The 21,532-nt window shown below is 35.4% G+C and overlaps 2 protein-coding genes across 4 annotated transcripts in view; one reads left to right on the top strand and one right to left on the bottom strand.

Annotated features, from left to right (window-relative positions):
• LOC144453544 (uncharacterized) overlaps positions 1–15,000 on the top strand; it is a 42,430-nt gene extending 27,430 nt beyond the window's left edge. For both annotated transcript variants that reach the window (XM_078144858.1, XM_078144856.1), the window contains 11 exons: positions 249–446; positions 989–1,150; positions 1,898–1,933; positions 2,564–2,680; positions 2,929–3,024; positions 3,460–3,583; positions 3,947–4,090; positions 6,679–6,713; positions 8,520–8,636; positions 9,043–9,205; positions 9,729–15,000. In XM_078144858.1, the coding sequence (XP_078000984.1) occupies positions 249–446; positions 989–1,150; positions 1,898–1,933; positions 2,564–2,680; positions 2,929–3,024; positions 3,460–3,583; positions 3,947–4,090; positions 6,679–6,713; positions 8,520–8,636; positions 9,043–9,205; positions 9,729–12,892 (4,356 nt within the window). In that variant the 3' untranslated portion in view covers positions 12,893–15,000. The remainder of the gene's footprint in view (positions 1–248; positions 447–988; positions 1,151–1,897; positions 1,934–2,563; positions 2,681–2,928; positions 3,025–3,459; positions 3,584–3,946; positions 4,091–6,678; positions 6,714–8,519; positions 8,637–9,042; positions 9,206–9,728) is intronic.
• Positions 1–21,168, bottom strand: part of LOC144453545 (protein yippee-like 5) — a 29,570-nt gene extending 8,402 nt beyond the window's left edge. The window contains exons 1-2 of one of the 2 annotated variants that reach the window (XR_013482420.1): positions 21,058–21,168; positions 15,963–19,390 (exon numbers count right to left, since the gene is read on the bottom strand). Coding sequence is in view for 1 of the 2 variants with exons in the window: in XM_078144859.1 (XP_078000985.1) it covers positions 18,999–19,355 (357 nt within the window). In the remaining variant the exon portion in view is untranslated. Of the gene's footprint in view, positions 1–15,735; positions 19,391–21,057 lie in introns of those variants that run through there. The other variant, XM_078144859.1, reaches the window with a different exon arrangement.
• Between the last annotated feature and the right edge of the window lie 364 nt (positions 21,169–21,532).

Below are 21,532 nucleotides of genomic sequence, written 5' to 3' on the forward strand. Positions count from 1 at the left end.
TATGTCTGAATAAAAAAGTATTTTTATAAGGGATTTTATTTTAGCTGTAAACCACACCAGCGAAAACAGTGAAAATAAATTCCAAGTGAAAATTTAGTATTTCACATCAGTATATGCTGTAGGTCTAGCCTTTGAGAATTATCCCAATTTACAGCATTCCTTGCCTTAACTCTTAATACTGTAGTTGGTCACTGGACTTTACCCAGTCTGATAGTAATACTGATATATATGTTATTGAATTTTTTCAGGATAGTGAATTCAAAGTGTACACTCAGTACTGTACTAACTACCCCAGCTCTGTAGCAGTGCTAATGGAGCTGTCAGAAAGCAGAGAAATGATGGAGTTCTTCAAGGGCCGACAGATTGCTCTGTTGCAGCCACTGCCATTGGGTTCCTACCTACTTAAACCTGTGCAGAGAATACTGAAATACAGATTGTTATTCCAGGTAAATAGTTGTCTGTTCATCCTCATGCCTCATGCCATCATCAAATCAGCTGATTTAATCAGCATACCTCTTTAATGTTGTTGTTTTTTTCTTCTTTTTTTGTACATTAACATTTCCCAAATTCTTTCTCCTCTTACTTTTTTTTCAAAATTTTTCAAAAAATTTGTTTACATTTGTTTATCTATAGCATTGTATTACTTCAAATGGAGCTCAGCCAAAGACATTATGCCGATGGGGGAGGGGTGAAGATGAATGGGTGTACAGTTGTTTTATGTGGTCTTAAAATGTTAATGGAAAGATCACTTTTGCAGCTTTTTATGGCTTCCATAAATCCTCCCCTAATAGCTGAAAAAGAATCATTTCTGAGTAGCCAAAAACATGGTAATTGTCTATCACTGACAACAATTCAGTTTTGATTTATATGTGTCCATTTTGTGTCATCTGAAATATATCATTAAGCAGGTGTGATATTGGCATTTTCCTCGTTAATAGTCCCTTTTTGTACAGGATTATCCCTACTTAAATTGCTATTCCATTCATAGGAGATACACCGTCATTTCAACAAGAAAGCTGATGGTTTTGATGTGATAGAGGAAGCTCTAGCCACCATGACAAGGATAGCCAAATATATAAATGACATGAAACGAAAACATGAGACTGCTGTCCATGTACAAGAAATACAAAGTCAACTCCATGGATGGGATGTAAGTGTGGTTTCAGATTTCAATGAACATAAAGAAATGAAGGACTTAAAAGTCTAGCTAAAAATTCCACTTTCATTACAATTGACAGAATAAAAGCCAATATTTGTAGTTGCTTCCATCACAATGTTACAATATGTCTGCTATCTAGCTATACAAATAATTCTGGTAGTGTACTGTGACAGATTAGATAGTCAATATCTAACAACAGGAGAAGAATCCCGATGTAGGTGTATACCATAATAACTTCCAAAAATACATGTATATGAAATTGTGTTCTTATCACAATCATCAAATTAATTTCATATCTTTGATAAAGTGAAATTAATATGTAGCTTTGTAATAACCAATTCATATTTTTCCAGCTTCTGATAATATAAAATTATTAATTTTGAAAATCTCTCATTTCATGTTTCTTTGTTCCTTGTTCAGAAATCACTGATTTCAATACCCAAGTCATATTTTACAACTTCTGATTAATATACCATTATAATATAAATTTTGAAAATTTCATATCATGTTTCATGGTTCCTTGTTCAGGAATCACCGATACCCACATATTTTCATATTTTCCAACTTCTAATAAATGTAACATAAAATTTTGAAATTTTTTATCATGTATCATTTCCTTGTTCCTCATTCAGGGATAGCTGATTTCAATACCCACACCATAGTTTCCAACTTATGGTTAATATAACATTATAAATTTTTGGAATTTTTTTAAATCATGTTTCTTTGTTCCATGTTCAGGAATCGTTGATTTCATACGGAGATTTAGTATTAGAGGTAAGCAATGTTTGGTTGTTTTGGCAATGGGAGAATGATGTTTTAACTGCTACTGTGAATCAGAGTGAAAGTAATCCACTGCATCATTTAGTTTATGAACAAAACAAGATTTGAATTGGTAACAGCTGTGTAGAATTATTTATGTGTGGATAATCAGACTGCAGTGTCGCAGTACTTTTATTAATTTTTGTTTTTCTAGAGTTTTTCAGTTCAAGTATTTATTGTCCAGTTTTAGAACATATCCAAATCAAAATTCCAATTTATTCTTATATCAATTGTGATATCTTCAGTAGATTAATTTATGTACCCTCTATAAGTGATACAGACTCCTGTTTGCCCTTTCCATTCCTAATTTTATGAAAAGGAATGTAACATCCCTAGCTTTTTGCATAGATGATGAAATGCTGAAAACATAAAGGCAGCCACAGAAGCATAAAGGATTCTAACCATGAGTAGAAATAGATTTATTATTCTACCAGCAAAGGTGTGATAAAAGACCTTATGACTATTTTGTCACAAGATGTTTTCCCGAATGAATGACACTCATGCCCACAGATTTTTGTTTTATTTGAGAAAGAATTATTAACAGTACACGTGATAACTAAAATACCTTATGCCTTTTTGTTACAGGATGTTTTCCGGATGGCTGGTGCTCGTGCCGACAGATTTGTGTTTTTATTTGAGAAAGCACTATTGATTGGTAAAAGGAGAGAAGATGGATTAATCAGTATAAAAGCAATAATCATGGTAAGTTTTAGTTGTAGATTTATTACTCCAGATTGCCTCAAGATTTGTTATTATGGGTACTACAGAGAGTTCATGATCAAAGTAAGAAGTACATTCTTCCCTCCAGTTTCAAGAAGTTTTATTTGATACTAGTTATAATTTAGCATAAGATTCAAATCTCATCTCTCTCTGTCATTAGACTTGTGTGTTTACAAGACAGTCTTAAATGTTCTGTTTGTCTGATGACATTTTAATTGATTTAATTCCAGTGTAATAATATGGTATTACAAGAAGTTGTACAGAGAGACACCCTGTGGTTTGTCATCATTCCATTTGATAATAACAAAATACAGTATGTTATACAGGTGAGTTCAAATTAGCTCCTCCTTCATTCCCTCACATCTTTGCACTGCAGCCCTGTGTATTAGAAAAACAATTGAAACATTGTCAATTTCATATTACTTGACTGAAATTTGTGCTTGACACTCAAAATCAGGTGCAGTATTTTATAACATGATGTATTATAGCTAAATAATATGATTGTAGAATGGATGAAAAGATTTATGTATAGATTAATGAATGAATCAATATATGATAGAAAGATACAAGAAGGAATAAAAAAAAGTACACATAGGAAGACTTTTGGTGAATTTTGAAGAACCATGTATATGAAATAAATGTATAGCTAGCTACTATTTCCAGAAAGTAATATCAGTCAGTAAGAATAGTTCTACCACAGGTGGGCTCCTTGTTGATAATATCCATTGACTTTAATATGAGTTTGGTTGCATTTGCTGCAGGCAAGATCAATGGAACAGAAAAGACTATGGACCCATGAATTAAAAAGATTGATAATTGAAAACCATCCATCAGTTGTACCTATACATGCCAAGCAGGTGATATTGGATCAGGACAGAGATAGATGTAAGTAAACCTATGTACAGTCATATTTTGAGACCAGATGCTATACAAAGGTTAAGAAAGAGTACATAGTATCCAGAGGCTTAAACTATAAAAAATGTCAATCAATCACAGTTACTGACAGTGTTAGACTGAAAATTGTACTTAGTGTACATACGTAGGTGTTGTAAAATAAAGTTGAAACAGAGAATGACAATCAGTTCCGAATGTTTGTCATCATCAGAGAATCCATATCAGGTTGACTTGCACCCTATTCTCGAAGTTACAATAAATACTAAGAAGTTCTCACATGCAGCATTTTACATAACAAATGATAACTTCAACTGTATATGAATGATGACTAGTATGTATCCATTGTATACATAGATTATGCATCTGATGACAGTGCAGAGTTGTTGGATAAGAAGGACCATCCAAGGAATAAAGAGGAAAGAAGAAGTAAAAGAAATCCAAGATACAAATCAGATCCCACTGCACGAAAGCTGAAACGAGGCTCTGTACAACTTAAAGGTGAGTCACAAAGTGATGTAATCATAAACCCTGTATACTCATTTGCCAGAATCAAACCAACAGAATGGACATATAGTAAACTCTTACTTGTAAGTTTGTTAATAAAAAAAAGACTTGTGCTGCTTTCTAAATAAGCGTAACTGCTAAGTATCTTTTATGCTTTGTCTCGTATTGAGGCATGCATAGTAATTAAGCTCAGTGACAGTCAGCTAACTGCTATGTAGCCCTGTATATGAACATCAGGAAATAAAATGTGTAATTGAATTCTTTATTGTGGGCTAAAAATAATCTTTCTGTGAACACCCGCTTGAACTCTTTGGTAATTTCATTTTCAGTTGCTTTGTTATTTTGGATAACCAACCTTTCCATTTGCATTCATCAGTAAAAATATCATAACTTTGGAATGTGTCCTCCTGCCATTCCTTCCCATCCTACCCCCTTCCCACCCCCATTTTGCTAATAGTTGACTTGTCTTTGTACAGACTATAATGAAACTATACCAAATGTCATGAATGTGGTGGGGTAAGGATATTGGCATTGTGAAGTTGTAATTCATCTTTTCATATTTCCTGTAAATTTGATATCATCTGAGTTTCATGTCTTTTCCTCTATTGTATTTCACTCTAACAGGAAGTAGAACCATTTTGCATGGTGAGTTCTCACCACTCTCACATCATTCTTTTCATGCCCTTTTGCCATCAACTTTCATTTATTTGTAATGAAATTTTTGATTTATGATTCATATTGTTCATGATGTATTACATATTTGCCCACTGTGCATGCTACTTTTTCATTTTGAGCTAAGCATGTTATTTCACTCAGCTGCAGGGCTATATATGAATCTTTTAGTGTTTTATACCACTTATGATTTCTATGCCTGCCCAGAAGGCACAGATAGCATCAACTGTATTTTATCTTAGACAGAACAAAGCAGTGCTGAAATATTTCAGAGTACATTCGTGTTGGCAAATCTTTGCTGTTTGAGAAAAAAGTGGCATGTATCAATTTGACCAATGTATTCAAAAATATTCAATTTGTTGTATTTACTATCCACCTGAATAAGCATCACTTATTTTTGCCCAAAATTTCTTTAAGTTAAGGAAAATTTTGTACATGTTGAATATATGATGTGTATTCCTTGGAATGATGTTTGATTTTGTATACTAGTATTCACTTACATATTAAAAATGCTACTTTGGTTGAAAGTACCGATATGTGTACTGTGTGAAGTGGTTTTGGAGTATGCCTTGTTATCACAGTAAAGAAATGGAACTTACTGTAGTATATATGAAATTGGTGTGTAGTGATAGACATTTCCAATGGGTCATATGTAGCACACACTTAATATAGATTTAACTGCATGTTTTGGTGAGATACAGTACCACTACATAAAGATACTTGCACTTGGATGTCATTAGTGACTGCAGATCACCTGGATGTCATTAATATAATCTTCTTTGACCACCTGTATATTATTAGCATATTTGATTACCAGGATGTCATCAGCATAATCATGTCTGGGCATCTGGTTGTCATTAGCATAATAATGTTAGATCACCTGGATGTCATTAGTACTTGTGCTCCAGTAGAAAGCATAATTGCTAACAATTTAACAACTTACTCTGTAAATCTGGATGTTTTTACCTCTGTTTGCAGACAAACAGATTGTCTTAATTTTTCCCTCATTTTGGCATGTTAACAATTAAATGTGTGTTTCTAGTTATTTCATAATGATAAAGATTAACAAATAACAGTTTATGTAGTGATTCAGAATTGATACATGTTTGTGTGTATGAAAACCAGAACAAATCGAAATGAGGAAATTATGTCCAGATTCACAGGTTGTATACATATATGTGTATAACAAATGCTTATTATATTAATGTAAAATATATTTCTTACATGTGCTGTATTTCTTGTTTATCCCTGCTACCATGGAAATAGCTATCAGTGGTGAGTAGGAGCTAACTGGTCATTTAGTCATCATTATCAGAACCATCATCAGAATGTAGTGCTTGTAAGAAATTCACTTTACCAATTATGCTAAGTAGAATATTGAATATAGGAAGAACCATGCAGTTATTATGTTATACACATTGTGTTTGTTTGTGTATGTATGTATGTATGTATGTATGTATGTATGTATGTATGTATGTATGTATGTGTGTGTGTGTGTGTGTGTGTGTGTGTGTGTGTGTGTGTGTGTGTGTGTGTGTGTGTGTGTGTGTGTGTGTGTGTGTGCATGTACCAATCTGCTAACTATTTCAGCATGCAAAAATCCATGCATCAAAAACTTTCATCAGAAATATTTGTTGATTTTTTTTAAATTTTTTTTTTTGGGGGGGGGTATTGGGTTCAAAATGTTTTGGGGTGTTAGATTTGGGTATCTGGAACACAATTGCTATTCATTAGATGCATGATTACTGCCTGTAGCACTACACTAACCATAACACATGCCAGATATTTTTAGCAACCCACTTGGGATTGTCTTGATTTTAATCAACGTCACACAAAGTATACATGTTTTAGTTGATATTTGTGTGGTTTTTGTCAAACTCCTCATTTTTATTGTGTTTTTTGTTGACTAGGGATGAAAAAACCTGATATCATCAGCCCTAGAAGTGTAAGTATCATGCATTTCATATCTGTTTTTGTTATGACTGTGCAATTTTACCATTGCTATGTTAGTAAGTGACAGAATGATATATTCATGCAAACACTATCACTTCCTATATGTTTACAAAAATTCTCCAATTTCACTGAAGTTGTTACAAATGATATCATATTTCCTATGTAATACTAGACTTTTGTTTTATTTGAGATATTATTTATCATCATTGGTAAAGATACAGGGATACAGTTTATTTGACAAAGTCCCCTTTAGGGTATATATCCATCATGTGAAACAAAATAGTGGATGTCATTCTGTATTTCTCCCTTCATCTTTATTGAATGAATAACAATAGTATCCCTAAGTTTGCTAGGCTGTTGAGTTACAAAAAATAACCTAAAAGGGCAAAGCAATTTTATAACTGGCACACTGAAATGAAAACATGTCTATTTTGTACCATGTGAGCAATTTAAAATACATTGTAAACTGTATACATACTAACGTAGAAGAGTGCTGGGAATGTGCCTATAGGCTAAACAGTATCCTGGGAAATCCTATAATGCACATGTGTTAACTCAGGTAATATACTCATTTTGGATGGAATGGCCCCAGGACTAAACTTTGTCTCTGTATGGGGTAGTATAACCTGGGTTGAATTTCCACAACTATGGTGATTGTTTTGAACTCTTTGTAACCTATTACATCAGTCTTTGTATATATCACAATAGATTAAATGTTATCTGAAAACCTCAGTTGGTTTGAAAGTTGAAACCTAATTTACCCCAAATAATACTTTAAGTGCTATACTTGTAATAATACACAGGCATTGTGAATTCCCAGCAGATGATCAACAACTCTGTATTCTATTTCTATGAGTGATGTGGTGATGTAAATAGAGGCATGGCAGAGGGTTGTCACAGGATAGACTGTCCCCTGTATGCTGAAACTAACAGTAGCCCTCAGAAGAATGTTATACCACATATTTTCTGTAGTCAACTGCCGTGAATCTAAATGACTAAGTATTAGAAAACAACTTTTAGATATAGTATATCAGGCAGTGTGCCTCTTGCAAGTCAGTCAAATGGGGTGAGTTCAGGATTTGTACTGTACTGTGCTAGTGCTCATGGTAGACAAGAGCTAGTGCAGCACAACACCAGTGACATGGACATTCTACCTAATGGATCACAAACCTTTTTTATCCTGAACTTGCTTATAGTAAGAGATGATAGGGAACACCAATTTTCAGTGTGTAATAAGAAACTGCTATGCATCAGTGACATGCCAAATTAGCTTTAATAGAGGGCAGACTGATGTCACAGCTTCCTGCCAACAACTGAGTATGAAATGATCCCTATGAACTGTGTGTGATATGTATGAAATACAAAACATATTTAGTTTGTGTTTAGTCTTCAGGAATAAACTGAACAGTAAACCATTAATGTATATAATGGTGTATAAGTCCAATTGTAGTCAACAAAAGATCATTTCATCAACAAACAATGTAATAAAGCAGATATTAGTAATATGGTGTTTACTAGTAGCCATCTTCATCTAGGAATGTTGTAGTCAGTTAAAATCATAATACAGTCTACAGATGGCTTTATATTGACATAGCATGATTGCACATAAGAGGGTTGTTCACAGTGGACTTTTGAACTGACATATTCTATAACGAAGTATGTTTTAATAGTCTACATTGCCTTATAATCCATTCACTGGCTTCCATCATCACATGTTGTCACATAAACTAGAAGGACTTCTCACTCGGTGGATATTCTTTACCTGTTATTTATTCCACGTTTAATTATGTCATTTCAGAGCATGAAGAAATCCAGACATCAGTCGGGTCACAGCAGTACTGAGATGGACACCCAAAGTGAAAGTGAATCTCCCATCAAAAGAAGAGCATCCCTACAAACTACATCACTGGGACTGGTAAGTCATCATGAATAATCCACAATGTTTCCATTGTTTATGGTCAGATATATAATTGTGAGAGATCCTTACATCAAAGTCTTATAAAAAGGGCAGTTGCAAACCAGCTACATTATTTTGTATCTTGAATGTGAAATGTGGTATTGTTTCATTGATAAACGTGGGACAATCACTACTGTGAACAACCTGTCATGTCGTCTTTAACCAAAAAGTATGTTACTCTAGTCCTTGCATGAATGTAATTATTCTGATCAACCCAGATTAGGTATTACTACCTTTTACAGATGATCGCACAGATTTATGTATCCAGCATTTTCATGCAATTCAGATTATGAGTTAGGAAATGGTATGTTTTAAACATTAAATATTGCAACTCAGGGAATCCTATGTTTTTGTAACTTTCCAGAAATTTTCAGACAAATCAAGTAAAGACAAGAAAATGAGCAAGGAAGAGGCTGTTAGGAAATCAGGGAGTTTAACACGCAGTGATAGTTTGAAGAGTAAAAGTCTTGATAGTTTGGCAGCTCCCAAGGAGAAATCAAGCCCCAGCAAGTCTAGTAAACATTATGGTAAGTCTGACCAATGACATTGTACAGTTAGATCAGTGATATTTAAAGTAAGTCTAGGTATAGATAAGTCTGATCTGTAAGTGTAGTAAACTCTTAGTTCAGTCTGATTAATGACATGAACCTTCTGATCAATGGTGAGAACTGCAAGTTAGGTAGGTCTACTCAATGACATACACAGTCTGCTCGATGACATGTACAGTCTGATCAATGACATATACAGTCTGCTTAATGACATGTACAGCCTGATCAATGACATACACGGTCTGCTCAATGACATGTACAGTCTGATCAATGACATACACAGTCCGATCAATGACATGTTCAGTAAGTGTAGCAAACTGTCAGATCAATGATGAGATCTGTAAATCTAGTTAACAGATAGATATTCTACTCGGTGATGGGTACAGTCTGTCCAACGACAGTAAACCTAGTAAACAACTAGGTAAGTCTGATCTACTAGCATCTAAGTATTATGAACTTGCTAAGAGTAGATTTGATTCTGTATTTATTATTTTCTTGCCAGGAGGAGATGATGCCAGTCCTAGGGCTCAAAGACTAAGTAGAAAACTTGAAGTAACTGAGATTAATACAAGAGATAGTGTTGGTTGGAGTGAAGACTTGGTAGAAGCAGTTGAAGCTGTCTTTGATAAACTCAGGAAAGATGAAGATACCTCTACCGATGCAGCATCTTCTGCTAACAGTTCAAGAGAGAGACTAGATCAATCACATGGCTCTTCAAAGACATCAAATTCTGGACTTGAACAAAAGGGTAACAGCAATAAAAGTGACAACTCTAAGTCTGTTAATCAACATGACGACAGAGCTCACAAACCCAAAATTACATCCAGGAGGAAGTCATTACCTAGAAATGATTCTATTATTGAAGAGGAATCAGCACCTTTGGCAGCTGGAGAAGAAGATTTTGAAACCAGTCATATTGCTGCACAGATAGAGGGGAAAGGAAGTGTTGAAGTTGGCATTGCAGCAACCACTAGTACAGATGATATTGCAGGTAAACATGTTGATGCTTATACTGTACCTAGGAGAAGACCAACTGGAACACAGGTACCCAGTAATTATCGCAGTAGTACTTCAGTATTAGAGCAGGTCAGCTTGAGGAATTCCATCTTTAAAATCAAAAGAACAGACAAAATCAAGCAGTATGCAGAGCAGAGTAAAAAGAGTATGGAGGATAGTGAAGATATTTGGGTGAAAAGAACAGATGCCGGAAGTAGTCAACAAACAATTCTTGCACACAGTCAGTCAGTGACTACAATGTATAGTACCCATTATTCACAGGACTATTCTGATTCATCTCATCTTCCTAAGCATGCTGTATCTCAGTTGATAATCCCTAAATCTGGCATGGGATCACCTGTAGCAAAATCACCTAAATCACCTCAATCTGCCAGATCACCTGAGGTATCGCCAAGCAAGGAGACAATGATTGATAGTGAATTTCCGCTACCAACACCACCACCTGTCAAAGAAACCTTGATTGGGGCTGAAGAATCAGAGACAGTAATGTCATTGCTTGAAGAACAATCTAAACATCACCATATACATAGCAGTGATGATATTCTGGCAGCAACTATAGCTGCATCTACCCGGATACCCATTAGTCGATCACTTAGTGACAGTACAAAATCACAACCTAACCTTGGAACAGGGTCACAACCTAACCTTGCAACAGGGTCACAACCTAACCTTGCAACAGAGTCACAACCTAACCTTGCAACAGAGTCACAACCTAACCTTGCAACAGAAACCAAGCAGCAGGAGGAGATACAAGTGAATGTGACATCTGATAAAAATATAGGTGGAGTAAAGAAATTATCGGCAGAGGCTGAAGAAATTGTGGATGATTTAGAAAAATACATGGCTGCCAACTCCAAGCGATCAAAGAAAAGTGTGCCAAGTTTTCCTGCCTCAGCAAATAGTAGTCAAAAGGAACAACAACAGCAGCAGCAACAACAACAACAAAAACAACAACAAAAGCAAGAACACTCTGCCAGCAGCAGTCAGACTGATATCAGAGTAGACTCAACATCATCTAGTGAAAGTTTGAGTGACAATATCAAACACATGCTACAAAACCTGGGATCACGGCTAACAGGTCATAAAACACCTAGCCCTGGACCAAGTCCAAGATCAAGCCAGTATCTAGAACAGATTTCTATATCATCAGATGAAGCAAAATCACCATCATACACTAAAAGTTCTCCTCCAAGTACTCCTGAGAAAGAACAGAAGCCTCCAAAAGTTTACATGCTGGCGAGGGCCTACAGCCAAAGGTTGAAACACAAAGCAAGTAAATCATTTATCAAAAAAAGGACTGTGTCAGACAGTGGAGTAGATACTGAAGAATCATATGAACAGCGTTTAGCTAGTCTACTTGGAGGGGAAAATGCCCAAGGTGGTGCCAGTATCGGGGCAAGGTATGCTAAACAGGGGGACACCATGAATAGAAACTTGAAGCTTTCATGGTCCGAACCAACTACAATCATTACAGAATCAGAATTCGAATCCGCCTTCAAAGATTCCTCACCTGTGTTTTCAAGAATCCCGGATACAGTCCTTTTGAGACAGAAGCCAGAGAGAGATGAGGAAGAAGAGGAGGAGGAGGAGGAGGGTGATGAGGATATGATTGCGAGGAGGAAATCAGTCAGAGAAAGTATTTCGACTTTTGAGGAAATCATGAAAGCTATGTCCTCACCAACTATACCGCGGTCCTTGAGTAGCAGAACAAAAGAGTTACTTGAACAGGAAAGTGACTTCCCGGACTTACCATTTAAATCAATCAAGGAACGAAGAATGGAGTTGGAGAAATGTACATCTAAAACTGTAACTAAAACAAGAGCTTTGTCTGAGTTCTATGATGGAAGTGATGCATCTTCTGTCTGTAGCTTAGACAGTGAAGGTAGGAACTCAAGACATGGTAGTAATACTACGTCACCACTCCACACACCACAAACATCACCACTACATACTCGTGTAGGAAAATCATTACAAGATATCAGAGAAGATGATGCCGTATCTGTACACTCATCCAGATCTAGAACGACAAGCGGCTCAGAGGACGGAGAGTTAATGCCAGTTATCATGAAATCTATCAAGGAACGTTTCCGGGAACTGCAGGAGGCCATGGACAGACCGATACCTAGAAGGAATGCCAAGGAAGAAATAGAAGAACAGAGAAAAGCTGCTGAAGGTGCTGATCCTGATGATGTGTCAGAAAGCCAGGGAGACATTGAAGTATTTACTGCAGCTTCAGAGTCTATGGAATCATTCCAACAGACAGACGACAAACACAATGCAGAGTCAACTTCAGAATCTACACATGGTTCTGCCAACGAGGTTGATGATGATGATGAAAAATATCAACTTGGAGGGGAAAGTGAGAGTGATTCTGAAAACAACTCTGATTCTGAGTATGAAACACCCATAGGATCAATGGAAAATATTCCAGATGTTTTGAATACGTTAGATAACCTTGATACCCTTGAAGATTTACCTGCCGAGATAACGGATGATGAAAGCATTGAAGACGAAGCAACTCTTGAAGCCGATGACTTTATTGAAAACTATTTACAAACCCCATCTGTGGCCATACCAGTCAAATCATCATCACATGATAGGACAACTGTTACAATTGAAAATACCGGACAATCTGAAAGCGAAACTTAAAAAAAATATCATCTTTAAATGCTTTTCTGAAATTGAAATAAAAAAGTTTCTTTCTGCCATTTGTATATTCAGAACTCCTGTTGAGAAGTGAGTGATTTAATGATCATCGTGGTCATCTTGTACATAGTGTAAATTTTTCTTATATACACCATTTTCAAACATTGATGAAAATGCATCAACTGCCTCATTTGTAAAAATTCAAATAGTTGCTCTAATTACTTTCATGGAAATACTTGACTTCGAATTTTAAAAACGACAGTGGAATTGTTGTATGAAAGACCTGTGAGGGCGCTGTCTCTGACATGTAACTATGAGGGCACTGTAATGTAACCATGTAACTGTGCCTGTGTGATGATCATCTTTCTCCCTGATGCCTATGTTTCATTGAGAAATCGTATAATATAGTATATTGCACTAGTATTACGATATCATAAAGCAATGCTCCACCAAGATTTAAATTCCTTAGATATGTTATATCTTCGAAGTCAACAGCACAGGACATGTTCAGTCAAGCAGTTTCATATCATGTACACTGCCCTTCACAGGTCTCTCATACAGACCATTATGATTCCTTGTATTATGCAGATACATAAATGTGTGACTTAACAGTATAAAAACTTACCCAGAATTTAGCAAAGAATATAGACCCATAACCATTATTCGTCATTAAAGTTGTATTATACTATGACACTGTTAGTTTTGACAGACACAAACTAACACTAATATTATACTGTGACGCTGTTAGTTTTGACAGACTCAAACTAACACTTATATTACACTGTGACGCTGTTAGTTTTGACAGATGCAAACTAACACTAATATTACACTGTGACACTGTTAGTTTTGATAAAGGCAAACTAAAACTAATATTACAAATAACCATTCCACCATTGAGTTAATGCATTATAAACCTATGATTACAACACTGTATGTACATTGCATTTGATCCATCACTGTATGATGTCTGCAATCATATACAATAACCCGGTTTCTGTTCATCATAATCAAAGGAATACTGTGTGGTCAAAACTCATCTGTAACTGCAATGAACTGTCATCCTAATAGTTTTAATGTTCTGTCCACTTTTAGCCACAAAGATTTGCTTGTACACTATAGTTGATCAACATTCATCACTCCATGGTAGCTTACTAGTCAACATCTTTGCAGTAAACTAGCACACTAGTGGTGAAGGCATGCAATTGGAGACAAATGCTGCCATACTCAAAGTGTTAAAACATATATGACATGTGGTTGGGATTTTACTGGTTGTTGAATCCACCATATCAAAATTCATGGATATGCAGAATTATGCATACATTTCATTACTGTAAATTGGAAAATGTTGAATTAAATCTGAATTAAATCAACAAAAAAGCAGACAGCAAAAATTAAATTAAGCCAATATTAACAACACACAGTAGTTCCTTCAGTGAGCTTTCACCAGTGTGTTTATACTCAGTTGCACACCTGCACCACTAGAGGGTGCTGTTTATATTGAGATGGAGTATCACAAATCACATCGTCATCACCCTTTTTTTTTGAAGTTGTATAATGTATAAAACATTTACTGTGTGTCATACCTTTGATATCAAACTTTACACTTTTCAGTGCAGACACAATGCCATCCTTGATGTATTTCTACACACACCTTTACAAGTTTTATTGTAATCTACAATCATGGACATTGGGGGAAAAATGTAAAAAACTATTTTTTCACTGAATATTTGACTAATAGTATAAATTAAACCTCACAGTTTCGTTGGCAACACTTTTTTGATATTTATAGAAAGAGAAATTGCTTGTAAAGCACACACACACACACACACACACACACATATGTACACACACAAGAATTACTAGTCAGACTTTGTGAAACTGTAAATAATTTATGGAAATACCCTGACTTCTACTTGTTGTATTTTAGGGCTGAGAAGGGAAATAAGGACACAACTTTTTTTTTGTTAAGATTTACCTTGTTACTATGAGCACTTCAAATCTCCCCATATCAAGAATTTCAACCACTTTTTAAGTTGCTTATATAGAGTTTTTAAGTAATTTAAGATTCGTCAACTGTTGCCAAAACATTGGCTTTTAACAATAAAATGGTTAAAAGAGGAAACCATTTGTTGGTGGTATCTCTGGTATTTGGATCTTTTGAGGTGTAATTTGTATGTATGCGAGCGTGTGTGTGTGTGTGTGTGTGTGAGACTGACTTAATTAATGGTCAAAAACTGCTGAGTTGATTGCTGTGGTATTTGGAAAGATGTTTCTTTGGTGTCGTATGAGAAAATTGTTCATGACAAGGTGTGGTTGGACTAGTGATATACACATACACTATGATTTACAAAGATGTTTTCTAGTCAAAGGCTCAAAACACCATTTCTGACATTCTGACTTCACCCTTCCAGAGGTCAGAGCTGATGCATGCTGGGATTTACTGTCAACAGTTATTCCCGAAGCTTTTTTTTTTCAGGAATACAACAAAACATAATTTATGTCTGAATACAGACTAACTGGGATAGATATTAATTTGTTGTGCCTTTATTACCAGACTTGATGTGTGTAAGCACCTTATAAAATGATAATTGGCAATAGCTACAATTATCTGCCGACATAAAGCAATTATTGAGGTTAACAATCTGAACTACAATTAGATCTAATGGCGTGCCACCAATAACTGCATCATAACATCAACTCACTATTTATAGGATGTAAATACCCAAGCCTAAGATTACTATAAACTTCAAACCAAAGGTTACAGTCACCAACAGATCTATAATTATATATCACATAAAGAAGACTTGGAGTGACAGAAAATCATAGTACGTGTATTGGAAGACAGTAGAAATGGAGGAAGGAAACACCTGGACTTGTTAAAATGAAGCAACGTTATTTGGAAGTAAATTTTCAATGAAATGATGGGACTATTTCACTTCAGAATTTCGTTAGCTAGAATATATCTCAATCATCTCCAGGAAGTCAGAAATAAAGAAAAGCACACTTTATTATTTTCAATCTAAGTCAATTTATATATCAAAGCAATACTTGACATTACTGTTGGTATGGAAACGCAAAAGCACTGACCTTTGACCTTCACATGACATGATAACTGTCAGGTAAGAAAGACAGCACAAATACAGAAATGCCTGAAAATAACCAGCACAATGAAGTGACATACCCAGTCCACAATCTGAGGCTCATTAGTATTCAAATACATTAATGTACATTATTCAATTTCAAATTCAATCATAGTGACTTGCTAAAAAAAAGGCGAATAATTTACAGGCTTTGTCATATACACATAGAAGTGAAAGAGTGAGTGTAAATGGATGACTGGATAAAGACATCTATCACAACAATTGAAAAGATGGGAAGAAGTAACAACAGCTGCAAATGATATTATATTGAAAATGGTAGTCCTATAAATCATCATAGTGATATCTCCAGCACCATCAAATTACAACACGCCATTGCTATGTATAATGTACACGAAATGTTTTAGAAAACACTTGGTTCCAACTTCATTCTATTGATCTCTTTTATCCTCTTTGGATTGTGAAGCATCCAAATTTAAAACATGACTAGTTCTCACCATTTACCAGTATTTCCCATTCTATCAAAGTAAGAAGCTGTTCAGGGTTGAGACGAGGTCAGATTTGGAAACCCCCATACTTGAAAGTATACACACAATCTCAGATTTCAGATTTCTTTATGATGAACAAATCATTGTTACAATACAAGTCTAAGAGGCCTGAATTGAATACCCTCAGTTTTTTCTCTTTTTTGCAACTTTTAAATAATACTTTTTTAAAGTTATTTCAAACAACTTCAGAACTCTTAGTTGACTTTCGTCTCCATCAAACAAATACAACATCAGTCTTTCCATGCAATTATGTCATCACTGTCGTCAGGTAATAAATAACATGTTGAAAGTACACAGCGTGACAATGTTCATCAACATGGCAAAAAGACAGATTAAGTCACACAGCAAGCAAGATTAATCACACAAAAGAGAAAGACGGGTTACATATCACAAGGAAAGTTAGCCTGTAAGATATATCACGTCATTCTGCCCCCATCAGGGCTGGCCGGTGTGCCCCAACATGGTATATTTTACAGACTAAAGGTCTACATCATTTCAGTCTTCAAGTCATCTACTATAATGTATTAGCATGGTAAATATTACTAGTGAAGTCCGAGAATCCTTCCTATTCAGTACATACTACATCATACATGTACATGTAAATGATCTTGTACATTACCTATGTACAACTGAACATAGTAGTCAAGCAACATTGATATGCATTTCTTATCCAGCTTGAACAAGCTTAGCAGTACTTTATTTGAGGTTTCACTTTATTTCTATATTAAAGAATCAATCATTTTGACTTTATTTTTGTACAAATTTCTGCAGCTACACAACAATATTCATTTTGGAAAAAGAAAGAATTATTAATAGACATTTCAATTCATATTACAGTTAAAATTAAATTAAAGAAAACATTAAACTTTTTTGTTAACAGACATCCACTTTTGTGAATTTCTGACAATTCCACAGGCCAATGGTATTAACATGGCAGCACTATCAGGCATTTTGTGACAACACCCCATGACACATGAACGCCAGTACGGTGTACTCGGGGTATTTGCACAAGTGCTTGCAGTGTTCTCTGTGGCTATACTTTCATGAGCAAAGCAGTGAAAGTGCAGCAGAAATACCACAAGTGTGGATACAAATACATGTATCTGGAGTACCCACACTGTCACTCATGTGTCATGGGGCTTATGTTTAATATCATTATATATGTTTATTTGAAACAGGAAATTTCTAAAATATAACTGTGCGTTCGTATGATTTTGTGCACATATACATGGAAAGCATTGTGCTCATCGTTTGCATACAGGTATACAGTAATATTTTCATTATTGCACTGCAGTGCATATGAATATCATGCATGTGCACTGAATCCACACAATGACTGGTACACATGTAACAAACCCCTGGCACTATATATACCACAGCACAAATCATTCAACACTGTACAAGACTTTGAACAGCTGCTTAAATTTTACAAGTACGTGTTTGGTGAAAATATTGATAGTGCCAATGAACTGTTTGATGTTATTACATGTAAAGCTTTAGCTGGTGGTATGGTAACACTTACAAATGAAGTAGCAGTTATGCAAATTACATGTGATGTCACAGTTATACAAATGATCTGGGACTGACACATCTCTGAGTCTGACAAAGCATTCCCTAACTAGAATGACATTTTACAGTGATCTGAATTGTGCCATAATGTCTTAACTTCCCTATGCTACCAGGAACATATGTGACATTCCTAAATTCCAGTAAGACACAAGCAAGCAAAAAGTCAAATGTCTTCAGACAATACCTAGAATAGGTAGCACATACTATCCAAGTACATGTATAATACCAGTTACTGTATATGGTGTACGACATCGTCCTCCTTTAAAGCAAGTGTTGTTATGGATGAATTTGTGTATTACCGTATTCATAATTAAAACAGAAAGGAACATTGAGACCGTTATGAAATCTGTGAATGTACAGTTTTGATGCAACAGTTTTGATAATATGCTATAAATACAGGATATGAAGAATGACGTGTTAATAATGCAACAAAAACATGCAATAATAGGATCATAGCAATAATGATAATAATAATAATAATAATAAAAATATTTCATCCATCCATCATAGTTTTGATTTCAACAAGTACTGCAATCTAATAAGTTTTATCAAGACTACACAATAACAAAAGAACAATTCTCTTTCTTTTGTCCGTTAAATTGTGCTTTTTCTTCTTCTTGAAAACATTGATTCAACCATTTTAACATTTTATCTCATAATTGTTTACACTTGTTATTGGGATAGCAATCTCAAATTGAGTCGTTGTGGTTTGTGGTTGTTTCATGTAAAATAGTCCGATGGTATGAATGTTTGTTATAGTGGGGAAACTGATCACTTCCAGCAACAATCACCATCTGGCAACAACCTCCGTGTCTTGCCATCCCGCCATCACACATAAATGAGGAACTTTTTCGTATAAAACTATATCAAGAACTATTAATTGCTAGATTGAATTCAGTCTCCCATGTGTTCTTCTATGCCTTCACTCTCCGTAACTAGAGCTCTCTCTAGGATCACTTTGCCTTCCTTGTATCTTTGGTTGTCTTCTGTGGCAAACTCATAAATCCAGCCTAGTTTGGCATCACAGTTTTTGCACGACACATCTCGTACCATATGTCTGCCCGTAAGCATGACGCGATCCTGGACTTCACTGTAGTTTAGATTCACCACTTTACTGAAGAGGAACGCCCGACCAGTGGCACCAGTAAATCTTGTTGATATTAGCTCGGCACGGTTTGTAAGTATTGTATCACAACTGGCGCATGAAAACAACCGTGACCCTCCTATATGATCCAGGAATATACGACCCATAGTTCTGGACTTCAGTAGAGTCAGTGGGGAATTCTCTGTGTGGAGGAAAGTCAAAGATGTGGTCAATCACAAATTGGAAATGATGTATACATAGATTCCATCATTGATCCTTAGCACATGTATGGTCTATGACAGAATCAAATATGGAGGAACTCCTGAGTGGATGAAATTCAATGACCTGAGTTTATAAAATATTTCAGGAAAGATAAATCTCAAACTGACAAGAGATGGAATGCCACATATATTATAAAGGGAAATATGAACTCACGTCGTCAACCTTTCAGACAGTTTTTTAAGACCATCATAAATCCCATCATGATACAGGAATCTAATATCTAGACTCTCTGATAAATGAAAACATGTCACATTCTGTTTTTCATTTCACAAATGTCACTAATTGTGTTATTATGTTTGAAATAAGAAGTATTTTCTATGACACATTGAGATTTTGGTTAAATACCTGATGTTGTAAGAAATGGCCGCGTCACATGTAAATTCTGATTCATGTTGAATAAAACAAATGACAATTAAATCGTTTAATATTCCATGCAATACATTACAATAGTTACAGCTGTCAAGTATTTTATTGTGAGTTATGAATCACTAAATGAATCAGCATGTGTTGGGGATAAAGCTCAGCTGGTGTTGATGTATGCATCAATGTCAAAGTATCAATGAGATACATGTAAACCAAAACTAATGACAATATCACCCCACGGATTCAGGAAACCAAGCTATCTTGGTACTGTCTGATTACAACTAGAATCCTAAATATGAAATGAAGAAATACCAGTGTTTTGTAGTACTTGTCAATATAAGTCTACAATCCTGAGTTTAGCTAGATGTTTTGTATCACAGTGCTATCAGTTGATAAATGCTCAGTCAGGCTTATGCAATGTTGTATTCCAGTTCATATGTGGCCAATGACCTTGTATCACTGGTCACACGTTATTACAGACCTGGGCAGTTCACACAAAGATTAATATTCATAATGATTCAGAACACAACTACGTAAGTGATATTACACCACACCCAGTTTCCATGAATTATGAACAGCGTTAATATTGGTTGAACTCCAAAGTAGGAACTTTAAATCACCATATTGGATGTGTGCATATTTACATTTACAATGTTGAATATGCAAATTAACAAATGTTTTCACAACGTTTAGCGGAATAAGTTCCTTGTAACATTTCCGGTGCATTTTCTCTTTTGACTAGACATTTATGAAACAGTTTAGAACAAATACAACGTCTTATGACTTTGGTATCATTGAAAATTATCACCATGACCTCGGCTTCGCACCATAGAATATGTAAACAAATGTACACAAAATCGAAGGCCGATGTACGTTCGATCGGGGACTGTACTCTGTTGTCATAGAACATGTTTTTTCATTCAATAATACGTTAACTTTGACGTGGAAAACCCAAACTTCCGTCCGGGTAAATTAACTTCGCATCATTTTCGTTTAAATTTGTTGTTTTCACACCGTGTATTTGTCGGCCGAAATGGTTAGAAACAAAGGAAATTCACAAGAGACTGTTCAATAACACGTCGAGGCGAGTCATTTTGCATATTTAGAACACTGAGAAGGGATTTGTATGTTGTCCTTAAATTTTATCACAAAACGCGACCCTGCTTCCAGATCCTCACTCCTAAATTTGACATGATAATATTGAAATATCTATCTTCAACTTACCGTAGTTGCAAGAAGTGTGTAGCGTGTTGTTTATCGCAAATTCGGGTACAATTTATACCGTGTATCGTCACCGTAAAGCCCAGGTCACCTTCCTTCTGACAATAACAATATGACGTCACAAACCACGTGCCTGGAACGCGCCATTATCGTGTTCGTCGAGACTTCATGAGAGTTTTCACCGCAGGCATTATACATATGCAGATCTGTTTATGTACGGAAAGTTCTGAAAAAAGTTGCACCAGCCACACACACACATGACGTAACAACCCGTTTGTTGTCAACAGTTTATACAGGTTTTCAAGCCAGACAGACAAGTCTATGTCGAGATATCCTGCTGTTAATTGCCTACAAATAAATATCAATGCAATCCATGTCACGTATACATTGTAAATTATACACAACTCTTCTTTAATAGCTGCAATAATCGTACCGTTAGTTTTGATTCATTATCAAAGCTCTTTTTAAATGTATGCAA

Source organism: Glandiceps talaboti, chromosome 2 (genome assembly GCF_964340395.1).
Source record: "Glandiceps talaboti chromosome 2, keGlaTala1.1, whole genome shotgun sequence".
Taxonomy (NCBI): domain Eukaryota; kingdom Metazoa; phylum Hemichordata; class Enteropneusta; family Spengelidae; genus Glandiceps; species Glandiceps talaboti.